Here is a 16118-nt window from a genome sequence, read left to right on the forward strand (position 1 = left end):
TTTCAGGGTGAAATGGGATCATTCTCCTAAAACATCATTAAAATGCATTGTTATTGAACTTACTCCGATCAGAAATGCATATAAATAAACGATCTGTGAATTAAAATTGTTTCCTGAGTGGTTCTTGACCTTTGATGAACGTTGGATTAAAAGGATATAACAAATTTGATTTATCTATAAACTCCTTTTTAGTGGTTATCAAAGTATTGCCGATTTTAGCTTTATATTAAAAAGAAAAACAATTTACTAAATTCTAAGAAGTGAAACCTAAAATTTTGGCTCTTGACTTTTTGCGGTATCTTCTTTATAGGTACTGGTTTATAGGCAAATTTTTGTGTATAAAAGAAGTCTGTACAGTACGTATGGCGCAATATTGAAAGTATTCGTAGTATTCGAAGTTATATTTTTATCAACGTTACATTCGAAGATAATATTCGTCCATCTCTAATTTCAAGTATCATAGAGAAGCCGAACTTAATCTATATCATAACTTCTTTAGCTCTCTCTTTAGTAGCTTAGTCCACTTGTTCCCAAAATCTATGCTTGTCTCCGACTTAATGTTTTAATATTAATAATGTCAATAAAATAATTCGTTTTTATACGAATAACATCAATAATTCAATTGTTAAATTGGTTAAAATTAACATATTGGGCAATTTAATAAAATAGATTTAATAATTTTAGAAAATTACATCTTAGAACTAAAGTTTTTTGTTATTAATTTATATAATTATTAAATTTAGTAAATTAAATTATTATTATTTTTTATGTTATAATAAATTTCGTAATTTTTAATTTTGTTTTACAGATTCTATCAGAGATGAAGTACGATTACATCCGTAGATATTTATCTCGTTTTTTCAGGATATTAGGTTACAGCATTGGGGAACATCCATTTATATATTTATTATCACCTTTGATAGTAGTTGGAATCTTATCAACCGGTTTTTATAAAATAAAACTTTTCATAGACACCGAATATCTATATGTTCCTATTAATAGTAGAGCAGCGGAAGAAAGAAATGCAATAGAATCGTTATTTCCACATAACATGAATGACTATGATGTTACCAGATTAACAAGATTTGGCAGAATGGGTTTGGTGATATTTGAAGATAAAAATTATGGTTCCATTTTGTACGAAAATGCAATTAAGGAAATAATCAAAACTGATGAAATAATTCGTAATATAAGTGTTGAATGGAATAATAAAACATATTATTATCATGATTTATGTGCAAGGATGCACAACGGAGAGTGTTTTGATAACTTAGCCATTCTTATGAAGGGAAAATATGATCAGTTGAAAACAAAAAATTTACATATTAGGCAAGTATTTTCTGAGCTTTCTAAACCACATTTTAAAATATAACTTAAAATAGAGTACTTTAATAAATTTAGTAATTAACTATATTATTTTGCTTTAATTATCTATAAGTGTAATGATATAATACTGTTTCAAAATTTATCTAATTTCATTATTGTATATGTTTAAATCCGTATGAAGTGGTGAACGGCTTATAACAAAAGCAACGATCATCAATTTCTTACGTGAAACATCGGGTCTGCTGAAAGAAAATGTTTAAAATAAAAATCTGTAAACATCTTTTTTAAACTTTTGAATAAAATTTCTATTTTAGTCAATGTTTTTCTTGTCTCATTTTGGCAAGAAAAACATTCGGTACCACTCCGTTCTACAGTACTCAAGCAGTCACGTACTGTACAGTTTCCTTTCACTGTTTAATCACTCGAGTAAAGCTGTCTCCTCAAGAGATTCTTTACAAAATCAAACAAGTGGTAATCCGAGGGTACTAGATCGGTATCGCAGGGGATGACGAAGAATTTTTCAAACATGTAATTATTTGTTTTTCGTCATATTTTTTAAATTAATTTTCTTAATAGCTATTTTTGAATTTGTTACGAATGAAGTAAACTTTCCTATCGAAAACTGTGGTATAATTAATTCTTCAAATTCATAGCAAATGCAAAAGTAACTATTACGAAAATTAATTTCTCAGTCATTTGTTTTAATCCATTGGATGCTGAAACGAGCGGTGTCAGATCACATAGTACTCGATGAACTATTTCAGTTTTCTGCCATCGATTAGAATTGTGCTTTTCTCCACGTCCCAGAAAATACCTAAGGTGTTTCAGAAGACTGTTCTTATAATTGCCAATGTTCCTTTTAAGTGACCCCTTTTATGAGGTTAACCATTCGAATCATTTCCATTCTTAAAATTCCATAATCTGCCTTTATTATATTTAAATTAGCTTATGTGAAATCTTATTAACTCGATTATTTTATCTCATTAATTTAATTTCAAATTTATCATTATACTGTAAAAATCATTTTTACATTCTCCGTTTTTTAAACACTTTTCATAAATATATTTTTATCTTTTGCTTCTTGATTTCTTGTCGCAATTTAAGAAGAAATAAAAATAGTAGGCTATGATTTATTAAACGTAATCTCAATAAATACATTAAGAGAGAATCAGATCGATAATGAGATTACAAGCAAATTAAAAGAAGAAAAGTATGCTGATAATATAAGAAATGGCACATCAATTCGGATTTGATTCAAACTAGAATCTTCACAGTGAAAAAATTGATGTAGTATTGCATCGCCGTCTAATTGATCATATCTTATTTGAAAAAATCCAACATTTATTCTCTATGAAACATTACCTACTGACTTGTATAGGCTACTAAGACCTGTATAATACGATAAAACAAAAAAAAGAAAGAGAGATTAAAAATCCAATAGTTTGACTTTGAAAAGAGAGAGAAAGAAGCCATTTTAAAAAATTATAATGAAGACCCCCTATAACACTGTTGATTTTTCCGTTTTATATGAATTCCGTGTTGTACGAGTCACTTAGATTTTACAAATACGTGTGCCGGGCTGCGAACAGCTCATGTATTTGTAAAATCTAAGTGACTCATATAACACGGAATTCATATAAACCGGAAAAATCAACAGTGTTATAGGGGGTCGACTGTATACATTTGATGATGATAACAATGGCTATGTTTAAATTCAATTCTAAACAAGTCTAATCTATTTTAAACTTTCTACATTTCATTCTGTTTGCTATGATAATGGAATTTTACGAGAGTATTAAATCAGTTATTTTAAATAATGCCGTAATAATTTTTATTTCATTTTTTAGTAGTATTTTCCTTAAACGTTTCAGCCAAAGAAATTCAATCCTTCAAATTAAAACATTTTTTTCTGTTACTCTAATTTTTATTGTTTTAAAAAATTTGAATTAAATTACATTTCTTTTATTTGATTGTTTAATTCCTACTATTAAATTTTTATTATTTTCAGATATCCGTATGACTTTGATGAAGCGACAATGAATGTTGTATATTACGGTTATACGTTCGGAAAAGTCACATCTGACGAGAATGGTTATATAAAAGATATTAAAGCCTCGAGACTAATATATATGCTTAATTACTTAGACGAAGAACTTAACACTATAGGTTTAAAATGGGAAGAACAGTTTAAAGACATTCTCTTTAAACATCGATTTGAAAATGTTAATAGTTTCGTTTTTGTAGCAAACGATTATAATACAGAATTAAATAAAGTAACAATATCGTCATTGAAACTTCTATTAATTGCTGTACCACTTATGGTAATTTTTTCTGTCCTAACATGTATGACAACAGATTGGATTACAAGTAAACCTTGGATAGGAATAGCAGGATGTTTAACATCAGCTCTTGGTGTAACTGGAGCTTTTGGATTTTTACTTTGGCTCGATGTTCCTTACATTGATTTGAATATTTCTGTTCCATTTCTCTTATTAGGTAAGGAAATATATAATTGTAATACTGTATTTATAACTGTAAAATCATATACTTACAGTATATTCATTTTTTAGGTATTGGATTGGACGATTCGTTTGTTTTATTAGCATCGTGGAGAAGAACAGATAGTAGTTTAAGTGTAAAAGAAAGAATGAGCATTACATATTCCGAAGCTGCAGTATCCATCACCATTACTTCACTCACAAACTTTATTTCATTCTGTGTTGGAATGACCACTGATTTAAGAGTTATTCAAATATATTCGATATATTTTTCTTTATCAGTAGTGTTCACTTATATCTGTGAAATTACATTTTTTGGAGGAATATTAGCACTTAGTGGATATAGGGAGAGCAGAAATTTACATGCTTTATTCTGCATTCCAGTTAGAAGAGAAAAATATAAAGGTAATTCTTAGAAATCATTCTCATTATTTTTAATACTTTCCAATTATGAACATTTTCACTGATATCAATCATGATTTTATAATTTATATTCCACTTTTTCATTAGATTTCATTTGAAGCATTGTATAATGTTTCCAGTTAATGCAGTTTAGTATGAAAACAAAGTTAAATTACTCTCAAATGTCTTATTCAAGCTGATGAAAAAATAATTTACTTAGTCTATGTGTAGCAGACAATTGAATTATTATGATAATAATACGCCTAATGAAACAAAGAAAATACATTATACTGTATATATGATTTTAATATAAATCATTTGAAATAACTTTAATTTTAAAATTTATTATTTTATATTATAGATTTTACTTTTCTGAAACTATTGTTCGTCGGAATAGTTAAAGAATCTGAAGAGTTGGAGAGACAAGAAAATGGAATTTTATATTTTTATAAAAATGTTATAGGAAAAATATTAGTAAAGAAGTTTGTAAAAATTACAGTTATAATAATATATATCGTTTATATTTCTTGTGGAATATATTGCTTAACTTTCATTAAACAAGGAATGTCGTTCAATAGTTATTATGTTTATAACTCGCAAGCCCTAAATTTCACCAAAAAACATTACGAGTATTTTACGACATATCCGCATATTATTCAAGTAGTAATTAACAAACCATTGGATTATTCCAAGAAAGAAGTACAAAGAAATGTTTTAGATATTGTAAATAAATTTTCTAATTCTGTTTATATAGCAAATGAACTAAGTTCAGAATTTTGGTTGAAATACTATTTGAATTCTTTTAACGATACGAGATTATGGTATTCTTATAGCGGATATAATATGAGCAAACAGGAAGATTTCATTGAAGCACTTCGTGATATATTTCTGAAATTTCCCGTCTTTAAACAATTCAACAAAGATATTCTTTTTAACGAGAATAGAACTGAAATATTAACTTCGAGATTTTTTATTACAGCAAAAAATATTAATGATACTGATAAAGAAACAGAGTTATTGAAATCCATGTGGAATATTGCCGACTCTTGTCAATATCCTGTATACGTATATAATGTTTGGTTTTCTATATACAGCCAAAATGTAATTGTTAAAAAAATTACAATTACGACATTGTCAATTGCTATTGTTGTAGTTGTTTTAACATTTTTGTTATTTATTCCAAACATAATATCTGTAATCTGTGTGGCATTAACAATATTATCTATTGATATAAGTATTATTGGTTTTATGTCTGTTTGGAATGTATATTTAAATATGAGTTCAATGATTTGTTTAATGTTAGCTACAGGATTATGCGTAGATTACACATCTCATATCTCTTATGCATATATTACAAGTACAAAAGAAAATCCTGACGAGAAAACTAAAGAGGCTCTCTACGCTGTTGGCTATCCTATTTTACAAGGATGTATTTCTACTCTTTTAGGAGCTATTGTTTTAATTTTTGCTTCCATAGATACAATTCTATTATTTGTCAAAATTATCTTCTTAGTAATGTTATTCTCATTTATACATGGTGTTTTTATAATTCCGGTATTTTTAAATACTTGGGAGACAATTAAAGAAGGTAGATTTAGAAAGAAAAGAGAGACAAAAATGAAAGAATATGATATGATTAATCAAAATGTAGAAAATGAAGGAAAAAACGAAATATAATTATTTTCATATTTCATTTTTATTTTATATTCAGGAATTTTGTAAGCTGTATTTGAGGGTTTTTTAAATACAATTTTTAAAAATATATTAATAAATTAACATTTTAATAATATTATCTTTTTTTTAAATATTAAAGCATAAGTTAATTTGAATTTTAATAAAATAAATATTATGATTAAATAAATTTTAATTTTTTATAATCAAATTTGTAAATTTTAATAATTTTTGATTAAATGATTTTAATAAATGAATTCTTTTTTTCATAATTTTTGTTTATTTTATTTCTCTTGGTTTTTATGAATAACCATTTTACCCCTTCCAATATTCTATGGTTTGCCTCTAAGTATGTACAGTACAATGAAGCATTTGATGCATTAGAAATATGGTTAGAAATGCAACCTGGTACAGATTTTTCAACTCTCAAGGCGATCAAGTAAGCCAGGAATTTAAGATAATTAAAAAGAAAAAAAAGAATTATGTAAAACAATGCAAAATAAGTGACGCAGTTTCTTTCAATAAAACAATAAAAATATATGAAATGAAATTTAAAAATATATATTTTTTACGTGAATATTGTACTTTACTTAATATTAATTTTACTATTAGATATTTAGTACATTTTACATCGTACTGAAGAAACCTTAAATTCAAAGCAATTTAAAGTTTCATCATTACGTTGTAGATTGTAATGAGACTAGTTTTATTTTTAATTGATGCTTCTTGTCATTATTATTATTATTAATACTTTACTATGACTACAATCTATTAATAGGACTTATTTCACTGGTTACAAAGAAAACTTTATAATAAAGTTTAAAGTCAATAAGTCCTATTAATAGATTATAATCATAGTTAATAATAATAATAAACAATAGACAGGTTTTTTTAATTTCTTATTTCTTATCATTCATATGTATTCAATTTCTATGCCTTCATCGTTTTTACTGTTTTACTAGAATTATTTTTATTTTATGTAAATATTCTTTTTATTCTTTTTCTACGAAATGTAAGCGGTTATTCGAAATTGTCTTGCTTCGATTATGTCGAATAATCGACGCGCTACTGTAATTATAATTGTGTAATTACATAGACTGGCACAGCTCGTCTTCACCGGCTGTCGATCGATATTGCTGATTTATTAGCTTCTCTGTTCAACGTTTCTTTTACTAATAGTTTCCCACACACTCTCTCTCACTCTCTCTCAGTCAGACACATATATTTACATGTACTAATACTAATTTAAAAATTTTTAATTACAAAAACGTTCCGCCACAATTTTGTCGCGATACGACAAAGTTGTAAATATCTGTTTTTTTATAAATATTTTAAATAGTTAGTAGCTGAGAATCCCGGTTTGCTCGAAAAAATGATATAGTCTATTAAGTAAAGGTACTGATTGTGGCGACCATAGTTCTGATTCGTTCATTACAGCAGACACAACTAGATCTTCCTAAACATATTTATCACTTGACAAACAGCATATATAATAACAATGTATGTTAAACTACTACAAAATGCCTATGATACTTTGCAGAACGGCTTTTACTTCTACGATAATACACCAGTTCTCCTCGCTAATTTTCCTTGCCTCTCCTCTCCCCAGAAAGTCCATCTTCTCGTCTTTTCTTCCTCTCCGACACTTGCTCCGCCTCACTTCCATTCGTTTCTCCACTTTCAAAAAAGGGTGAGGATATCGGAACTTGATATTGATATAAAATATAAAAATGTATAGGTATATACTTATAATAACTATTCCTCAGGCTAAATACATTCGTTATCCCGAGGAGGATTTCAGTCTTTCTCACGTGATACGCGAACAGATAGAAATTCAATTTTATATACAGTAATACCTCGACTTACGCTACCCCGACTTACGCGGTTATCGCTCGGTCCATCTATCGCGCAAGTTCAGGGTATTACTGTACTCGTATAATCTATAGATTAGTAATAGTTACGAGAGATATTATCATATCTAAGCTTTTAACTGTACGAAAGTTCATTTATGTGAATAATCACGATATAATCGAGTAAACAAAGTGTTATATTATGTTAAAGTGTTTTTAAAATATTATCTTATCACCTTAATTTTTTAATTGATACGAATTTTGCTTTGTATTCTAATTGTATATCAACATAGGAATTACACTTAAACAAAACAACAAAAAAATATCATTTTTAAAGAACGTAAATGGAGAAATTGTATAACAACACCAACAGTAGACTCGACATTATTCTACCTACTATATATACAGCGTACTCAACGTTAAATGTCGGGTCGACTGTACCGGTGCCTGCCAGTGGCTGCAAACAATCTACTCCCTAATACATAAAGACATGTACTGTTCTTTCGAAAGCAAGTAACTAAATTATAAACCATCATAAAGCAAGTAACCAATTAAACCAATGAATTGATTAAATAAATTAGTTACGAGCAACGAATGTACCATATCTGCATGTATTGGGGTGGATGTTGTTTGACCACCGGATTGCGTGTTGTAAAAGATAGAGGGGGTCTATACGTCTACCGGTAGTCACTTGTTCAGTCCACCTAGTGGCATTTTTTTTCTTTATTCGGTTATATCGTTTTAACGCAAATTGTAATATCTGAAAATGTAAATAAGTAATTTATTTATTATTTAATTTCTTAACTTTCTCGCTAGTTTTTCCGATAATTATTGGGCTGCAATTATGAAATATTGTAGACCTATATATTCCCCACTGTTGTCCGTCTGTCCGTCCGTCTTTCCTTAGTCTCTAGAACGGTTAGAAAAATGAAATCCGCGACCAGATATGGAAACTTTAAGGACAGGAGATCAACTTCCGATGCAAACCGGAAGTCATGTTATTTTAATTCAAGAATTTTCCCTGAAAGGAGTTACTGTATATAGATGACCGGCACGACTCTATTGTTAAAGAAAAGGTATGATGTACTGTACAGGGGCAAGTCACTACTAAATTGAGGTGGAGAGCATACATTTTAAATTAAATAAATTAAAAATAAGAATTACAGCCAAGCATTATAATGTAATAAAATAATTGCTCGTTTATTTTTTATTTTAATTATTTCATTATTCCGTGCATTTATATGGAAGAGTAAAAAATTATTTATTGCCTAATAATGATTATAATCATTTATTATAACAGGATAATAAATTGCTATAATCAATTTGTAAAAATTTGATTGTATAAAATTATTTTATTACAATTATTATTTGTATGATCCAAAGAATGTTTTTTATTTATTACCTTTCGTTAAAAAATTATTATTAATGAATAATAACATTGAGAAAGAAATATTCACGTCATTTTGTTTAATGGTCAAATGTTTTTTTTTTAATGTCCTTTCCTTATTGATTTTTAAATGAATTTAATATATACCATCTCTTATTATTAATAATGACGTATAAAATTAATAACTTACAATGTCAAACTTAATTCATTTAAGTGATAAGTTTGAAACTATTATGTAAGGAAATGTATAGGAATTTGATTCAATATTTAAATTATAAGTTAATATTTTAATTAATTTGCTACTTAATTAATTTATTTTCGAGCGTAAAAATAACTTTATTTATAATATAAATACTTTTACTTAAAACTTATTTTCTACATTACATTTTTATAAAATTTTGAGCATTAAATATTAATGAACGTATCCAAATTCCTTCTAAATTCTCTTTTATTATTTTCTGTATACTTATATCTGGCAATAATTGTAAATTGTAAATAATAATAAAGACAAAATCATAATTTTTAAAAATTAATAATCGGGATGCAATTTGAAAACATTCTACACCTATAAATTTCCATTGTCGTTCGTCTGTCTTAATTCACTGTCTATCCTTCCTTAATCTCAAGAATGGTGCTAAATAGATAAAAGACGAGATCATATGTGAAAAATTTTAAGAGGAAGGAGACCCCGACTAACTATAGATGAAATTCCATTCTAGAATAGAAGTCCCGTTATTTCAATTCAAACATTTTTCCCAGAACAGTGTTACATAGATGATTAGCATGACTCTATTGTTTTCAGGAAAAGTATGATGTATAGCAATATGCAAGCCACTACTAATTTGAGGTGAAGAGCATATATTTAAATTAAATTAATTTAGAAAATGAATAGAAATTGCAGCTCGGCGTCGTGACAATGTCACAATAATTTTTGTTCGTTTTAAATTATTTTAGTTCTACTATTTTAATTAAAACATCAAATTCAAATTATTAATATTTTACCTTGTGGATTTTTGAATTTTCGTTATTAAATTTATTATTATAATGTATTTAGAGAGACTATCTGCTGGATTGACGTGATATTAGTCTAACTGTTTTTCCTCCTTATTATAAATAAAAAGTAGACTCATAGCCATAAAAATTAGAATACAAAAAAAAGAATTGTCGGAATCGGACAAAATTGTACATGTGAAAGTGAAACTGATGTAAGTGATTCCAAAATGAAAGGAAAAGGATCATTTATTCCAAGAAAAACTCTAAATGAAAGGAAGTTCAAGTAGCCTACCCTGTTGGGCCATCTCTAGCGTAAATACACGATGTGATACGGGAGGGCATGGAGGCATACAGGTGCCGTATGGCGTACTGTGGCATCTCAGTTCACAGTTTCTGCAAGCGATCCTCTAGTTTGGCCGAACTCCTAGGCTGTCCAACGTGGCGTCCCAGGAAATCCCAGACATATTCGATCTGTGACATATCAGGGGACCACATAGGCCAGGGAAGTGTGGCAATATAGCAGAGGCAGTCCTGTGACACCCTTGTTGTGTGGCCGAGCATTGCCTGTTGGAAAATGGCACTTGGGAATCCTATGAAAGGCTATGAAAGGCAACACATGTGGTTGCAGGATGTCACTAACATACTGCGTGATCCCGTGATAGGGCTGTCGTAGTCCTTTGGATCACTACTAGAGGTGACCAGTTGTCATATGTGGTGGCACCCCAGACCATCACACCAGCTGTAGGGCGGTATGCTGCTCCAAAGTGTAGGCAGGATTGAAGCGTTTACCAGGGCCCTCCAGACACGAACACGTCCGTCGTTAGTGTCCAAACTGAATCTGGATTCGTCGCTTTAGACGACCCGGTTCCATCCCGTTGCAGTTCAATCCCGTCGGGAATTGAACTGCAACTGATGGTTGGATTGGCCATCCATCGAGAGTGACAGAACTCCAAATGAAGGTGACGGTGGGTGGCTGTCAATGGTAGCACACATAATTGCCGCCTCAATACCATATGTTCCTCACCCATGCGCCTCAAAATGGTACGGTCAGATATCTGTGTCCAGGTGACAGACAACGATACGGTCGGCTGTGTGTGCGCTTGTCGGAGGACGGCAGTCCTCTCGACTAGTAGTCTGCCGAAGGCGTCCTGAGACTTTTATGCCGAACTTCTACTCACCATGCTCGACGTTCCAAACGCCATTATCAAACTTCTAGGATTACAAGATGGCGGCGGTCGACGTTTGACGTTCAGTTTTAGAGATGAAAACTTCGGCCATAACCTCTCTATTCAAAAATGGACTTCGCTCCGGATAGAGCTTTTAAACAACGTTGAAACCAACATGCACAATCGATATGAAACGTGTGTGCGTGCGTGCGTGCCTAAGGCATATTAATCATTTTCTGTATATGATCATCTAGGACCACTAGTACTTTTTCTTGTGTATGGTTTACGTAATAAAATTAAATTTCTGCATTCCTATTTGTTTTGTTAAATAAAGACACATTGTTTTGCTCGCATGTTAAGCTTCACGCTGTTCTAACCAGTAGTTCCTGTGATATAAACCAAATTAACGGCCATGCTTATATTTTGGACGTGAGTCTATAAATGCAATTTTACCGGAATATCGAACAAGGAATAAAGAGATAATTTTTTTAATAACGGGATTATTTTGACATGACATTTATTATTAGGTTGTAAAAAATTTAGAAACCCCTACTGACATGGATTGTAACCGAAATAATTAAAATTCTGATTCTATTTATTAGTCTTCGTTTTCATTACGTTTGAATATTTTCCATACAACTAAATAATGTGTAGGCCTACTTTATGACTATATATTTAACTTATACGCTTAATATACTTAATGAATATAATGTTCTGCGTATGGAACATTGTATTTCTTTAATTACGACAATTTTGTTTTTCTTAATCATTACTCCGGCTCATTATTTTGCCTTATTACTGAAAGCTTTTTATAATATTGATGATAATAATAAAAAAAAAGAAGAAGAAATCAATTGTCGCAAATGAAGAGAAACGCATAAAACAAAAACTTTCTGAAGAAAAATATCCTTTATATCAATTTTTTTCTTTATAATTCCTGTGCATCACTTTATTCTTTAAAACGATTAGAATATTTTGCAAATTACTCAAGTAGTAATTAATAAACAATTAGATTATTCTAGAAAAGAAATACAAAAAAAAAAATATACAGTATTCGGTATTCTACAGTGGCGTGCCGTGACATTTGATGATAAGAAAGCTGTGTTTCTGTAAGAAGCCAACATCCAAGGGCAATCAGTCAAATGCGCGTCAGTAATGGTCTAGGGTCCATTCGTATCGTTTATTCGATAAGCCAGTAAAAACCGTAGGCTTTTATAAATGCATTTTTAATATCACAATTACATTCCGAATCGCTAGCCACGATATAAGGGCTACAATTAAAAATAAAATAATAAAAACTTAGGCCTACTCGTGAAATAAAATGTGTGGTGGATGTACTGGTACATACCTGGTACAAAATATTCTTCAATTGTACGAATATACTTTTAAAGAAAATTATAATTAAATATAACTTTGTAACGAAACGTACTGTACATAAAAATATAAAATATTCTTTACTTTTTAAATCTTAAAAACAGTTCACTTATTCAAATAATTCCCTACGAGTGGTTAATGGATGCAATAGAAGACGGTTGCAGAGCGCGCATACACGCGGACTGCCAAATCCCCAGGTTGCCGATACCGGTCAATGTCAAATACCTATTTTGTCGCATCACTAGTATATCTCAAAGGACGCGACAGGGCTGTTGTAGATTTTAAACGTTTCTCACCATAGCTGTAAAAATCTAAATATGTTGAATAACTAACTTGATAAATAACTTAATAGTCATTTGTTTTCTAACTAATTCGTTTTAGGACCAAGTGTCCTCAGAAACTTCTAAAATTTACAACTTTTAGTCAAAGAAAAATTTCTGTCTTTATTACATTAATAATACAAAGAAATCTTTACTCAGCTAGAGATGGTTCGATTAAGCTTTTGTTTAAGTAAAATTTCGGCTCTTTCATCGGGGTTTTGTTTATGTCCCCAACTCCCTAATCGCTTAATTATTTAACTACTTCCTAAGTAGAAGTAAAGCCTGGACTCTACATTACCTGAAAACAGAAAGTCAGAAACAGAACTGAAACATATAGAGTTTTCGTTTTAACTTGACACCACTAGAAATGCGCCATCTGTTGATCAGTTCTGTAATTGTAGTAGAGTCAAACGTGGATGACGCTACGGATTTTGCCATGATTTCTCTGCATTTATTAACAATTTCATTGTTAATAATCTTTGAATTATTTACATTTTTTGTCGTACAAACATCTGTATTTTCTAACTTCTTCGATGAAGAATTCCAAATCTATTTGTTTCCTCATCGTTTTCGCTACACTTTCTTCCATTACGACAATCAAACTACACGTGACTAATGCACGTGACTACGCGTCACAAATCCTCGCGTTTTTATTGGTTGCAGTACGACAGAAGCGCGGGACGAAATCGGAAAAGTTAAATAATTTTTAACTCTGCTTTCAGTCTTGTTTCTGTCCAACCGAACGTTACAAAACTGAAAGTTTCGTCAGTTTGGCTTTCAGTTTTACGATTACGTCGCGGATTCCAGTAATGTGGAGTCCAGGCTTAAGTCGAAACTGGTTACTTTGTACTCGAATATTTGCAGTCTCGGGAAAAAGTGGAAAGACAAATTTTTATGACAAACGGATACATAAATCGTAAATTTAAGAAAAATAAATTCTAGAGCTTTTTCCGTACCTGGTGCATCTATCTCATTCATTAAATTTAGTTGTAAATGATGCTGTCGAAGTAACGGTTAAATTTTTTAACATTATACAAGAATTGTACACGTTTTCTTCTACATCCCCTTAGAGATGGGATGTACGAAATCGTAATATCACTGGTTTAACATTGAAATCCCTGAGTAATATAAAATCGGAGAGCGGAACAAAAATATCAAATATTTTAATGGATGTTTTTTAACTCCTGTCAACTATACAGAACTATCATAAAAACATACCATTAAATTCTTATCGGTTGGGTTAAGTTATAAATCTACTCGCGATTCACGTAATCGGGCGAGGGCGGCCAAATATCTAGCGGGCGGGCAGCTAACAGCCCGGAACCGGTCCTTGATAGAATTGGATGCGTTATACGTGAAGCATCCACCCAAGATCCTAGGCTTCCACCAACTAAACCGGGTGAAGTTGGTGCTGTGTAAAGCGCGTGCGTGAATCTGGCTTTTTGGATGCTGACAATACAGCGCTTCCACTCCGTCAGTAATACTCGAATATACAATTGCAATCTTATTTTTTTTCACGTGTAGTATAGAAATTTGTAATAAGATACATAATGCGGTTGTAATAAAATATTGTGCAATTATTTTCATATAATTAAAATTTATATGTATTTATTTTTTAGAAAATACAAGGGAAGCGGCGCATCCACCGCTTCCAATGACGGCACGCCACTGGTATTCTAGATATATCTTCTAACTCTAAATATGTAACAGAGGAAAAAATTCAATCTTGAATGAAATACTATTTGAACTCTTTTAACGATACGAGATTATAATATTCTTATAGCAAACATAATATGAGCTAATTGGAAGATTTCATTAAAGCACTTCGAGATACAGTATATTCCTGAAATTTCCTGTTTTTCGACAATTCAGTAAAGATATTCTTTTTAACGAGAACAGAACTGAAATCTTAGCTTCGAGATTTTACATTGTGGAAGAATATATTCCAATATATTCCAATGAAGATATAGAAATTGAGTTATTGGCTTCTCTGTGGGAAATTGCAGATTCTTGTAAATATCCTGTTCATGTGCATAATATACGGTTTCCAACATTTAGTCAGAGTTTTTGTCGAAAACACTATAATTATGACACTTTTAATAGCTTTCGTTGTAATAATTTTAGTATTTTCTTTTCTTTTCTTTTTGTTTCTTCCAAATTTAATATATCTAGTTTTTCTAGTTTGTGTCGCAGTAACAATATCGATTGAAATAAGAACTATTGCATTCATGTCCGTATGGAATATATATTTAAATACTTGTTCGATGATATGCTTAATCATGGCTACAGGACTATATGTGGATTATACGTCTCATGTCTCTTATGCTTATATTACTAGTAGAAAAGGAAATCCTAATGACAAAATGAAAGATACTCTCGATATTGTTAGTTATCCTATCCTATAAGGATGCTTATTCACTGTTTTTGGTATTGCCATTTTAACCTTTGCTCCTGCATCCACAAATTTCGTATTTTTTAAAATTATTTTACTTATAATGTTGTTATCATTTATTTGCAGTATTTTTATAATTCCAGTATTTTTAAATATATTTGAAATAATTGCTTTTAAAGAATAAAAGGTGAAAAGACACTTAAGATATTCGAAGTTGTAATACAGTTAACAATAGCGAGGTTGTGGCCGAAGTTTTCATCTCTAAAACGTGAACGTCGAACGTCGAGCGCCGCTATCTTGTAAGCAGCGCTCGACGTTCGACGTTCACGTTTTAGAGATGAAAACTTCGGCCGCAACCTCGCTATTTTCGTAAAATCTAGACGCAATTCCGATCGCTCACACGCAAAAAAACATTAATTAAATTGCGTGTTTTTCTGCAAAGGCTCAAACTTTCACTTTTAACAGCGAATCGGTTGCAGGAAAATGGAGGAAATTTAAATTTTCTTCACGGAAAGTTCGTTAAACAAACGCCCAGGAGCGAAATTAATTCCATTATTTAGTTTCGAGAAGGGGAGCAAACTGAATTATTGAAATGTTTTCCTCTTTAGTTGCGTGGGTAGTGACGCGTCAACCGTGCAGAGTTGCTCGGAAGAGGGGGGGAGAGAGAAAACGTTGCAAAAACAAACTTCGTAACGTCACATCGTCGTCGTCGAGAGGAGGGAAATCCAGTCATAAAAAA

At 30.6% G+C, this 16118-nt stretch overlaps 1 protein-coding gene across 1 annotated transcript in view; it reads left to right on the forward strand.

The window, feature by feature from the left end:
- The window catches only part of LOC111619444 (patched domain-containing protein 3-like), a 31653-nt gene extending 25705 nt beyond the window's left edge, over positions 1–5948 (forward strand). The window contains exons 9-13 of the mRNA XM_023361149.1: positions 865–1329; positions 3335–3822; positions 3897–4229; positions 4588–5880; positions 5938–5948. Of these exons, the coding sequence (XP_023216917.1) occupies positions 865–1329; positions 3335–3822; positions 3897–4229; positions 4588–5880; positions 5938–5948 (2590 nt within the window). The remainder of the gene's footprint in view (positions 1–864; positions 1330–3334; positions 3823–3896; positions 4230–4587; positions 5881–5937) is intronic.
- Positions 5949–16118: the final 10170 nt, after the last annotated feature.

Source organism: Centruroides sculpturatus, unplaced genomic scaffold (assembly GCF_000671375.1).
Source record: "Centruroides sculpturatus isolate CEXI.00-Female unplaced genomic scaffold, Cexi_2.0 scaffold107, whole genome shotgun sequence".
In the NCBI taxonomy this organism is placed as follows: Eukaryota; Metazoa; Arthropoda; class Arachnida; order Scorpiones; family Buthidae; genus Centruroides; species Centruroides sculpturatus.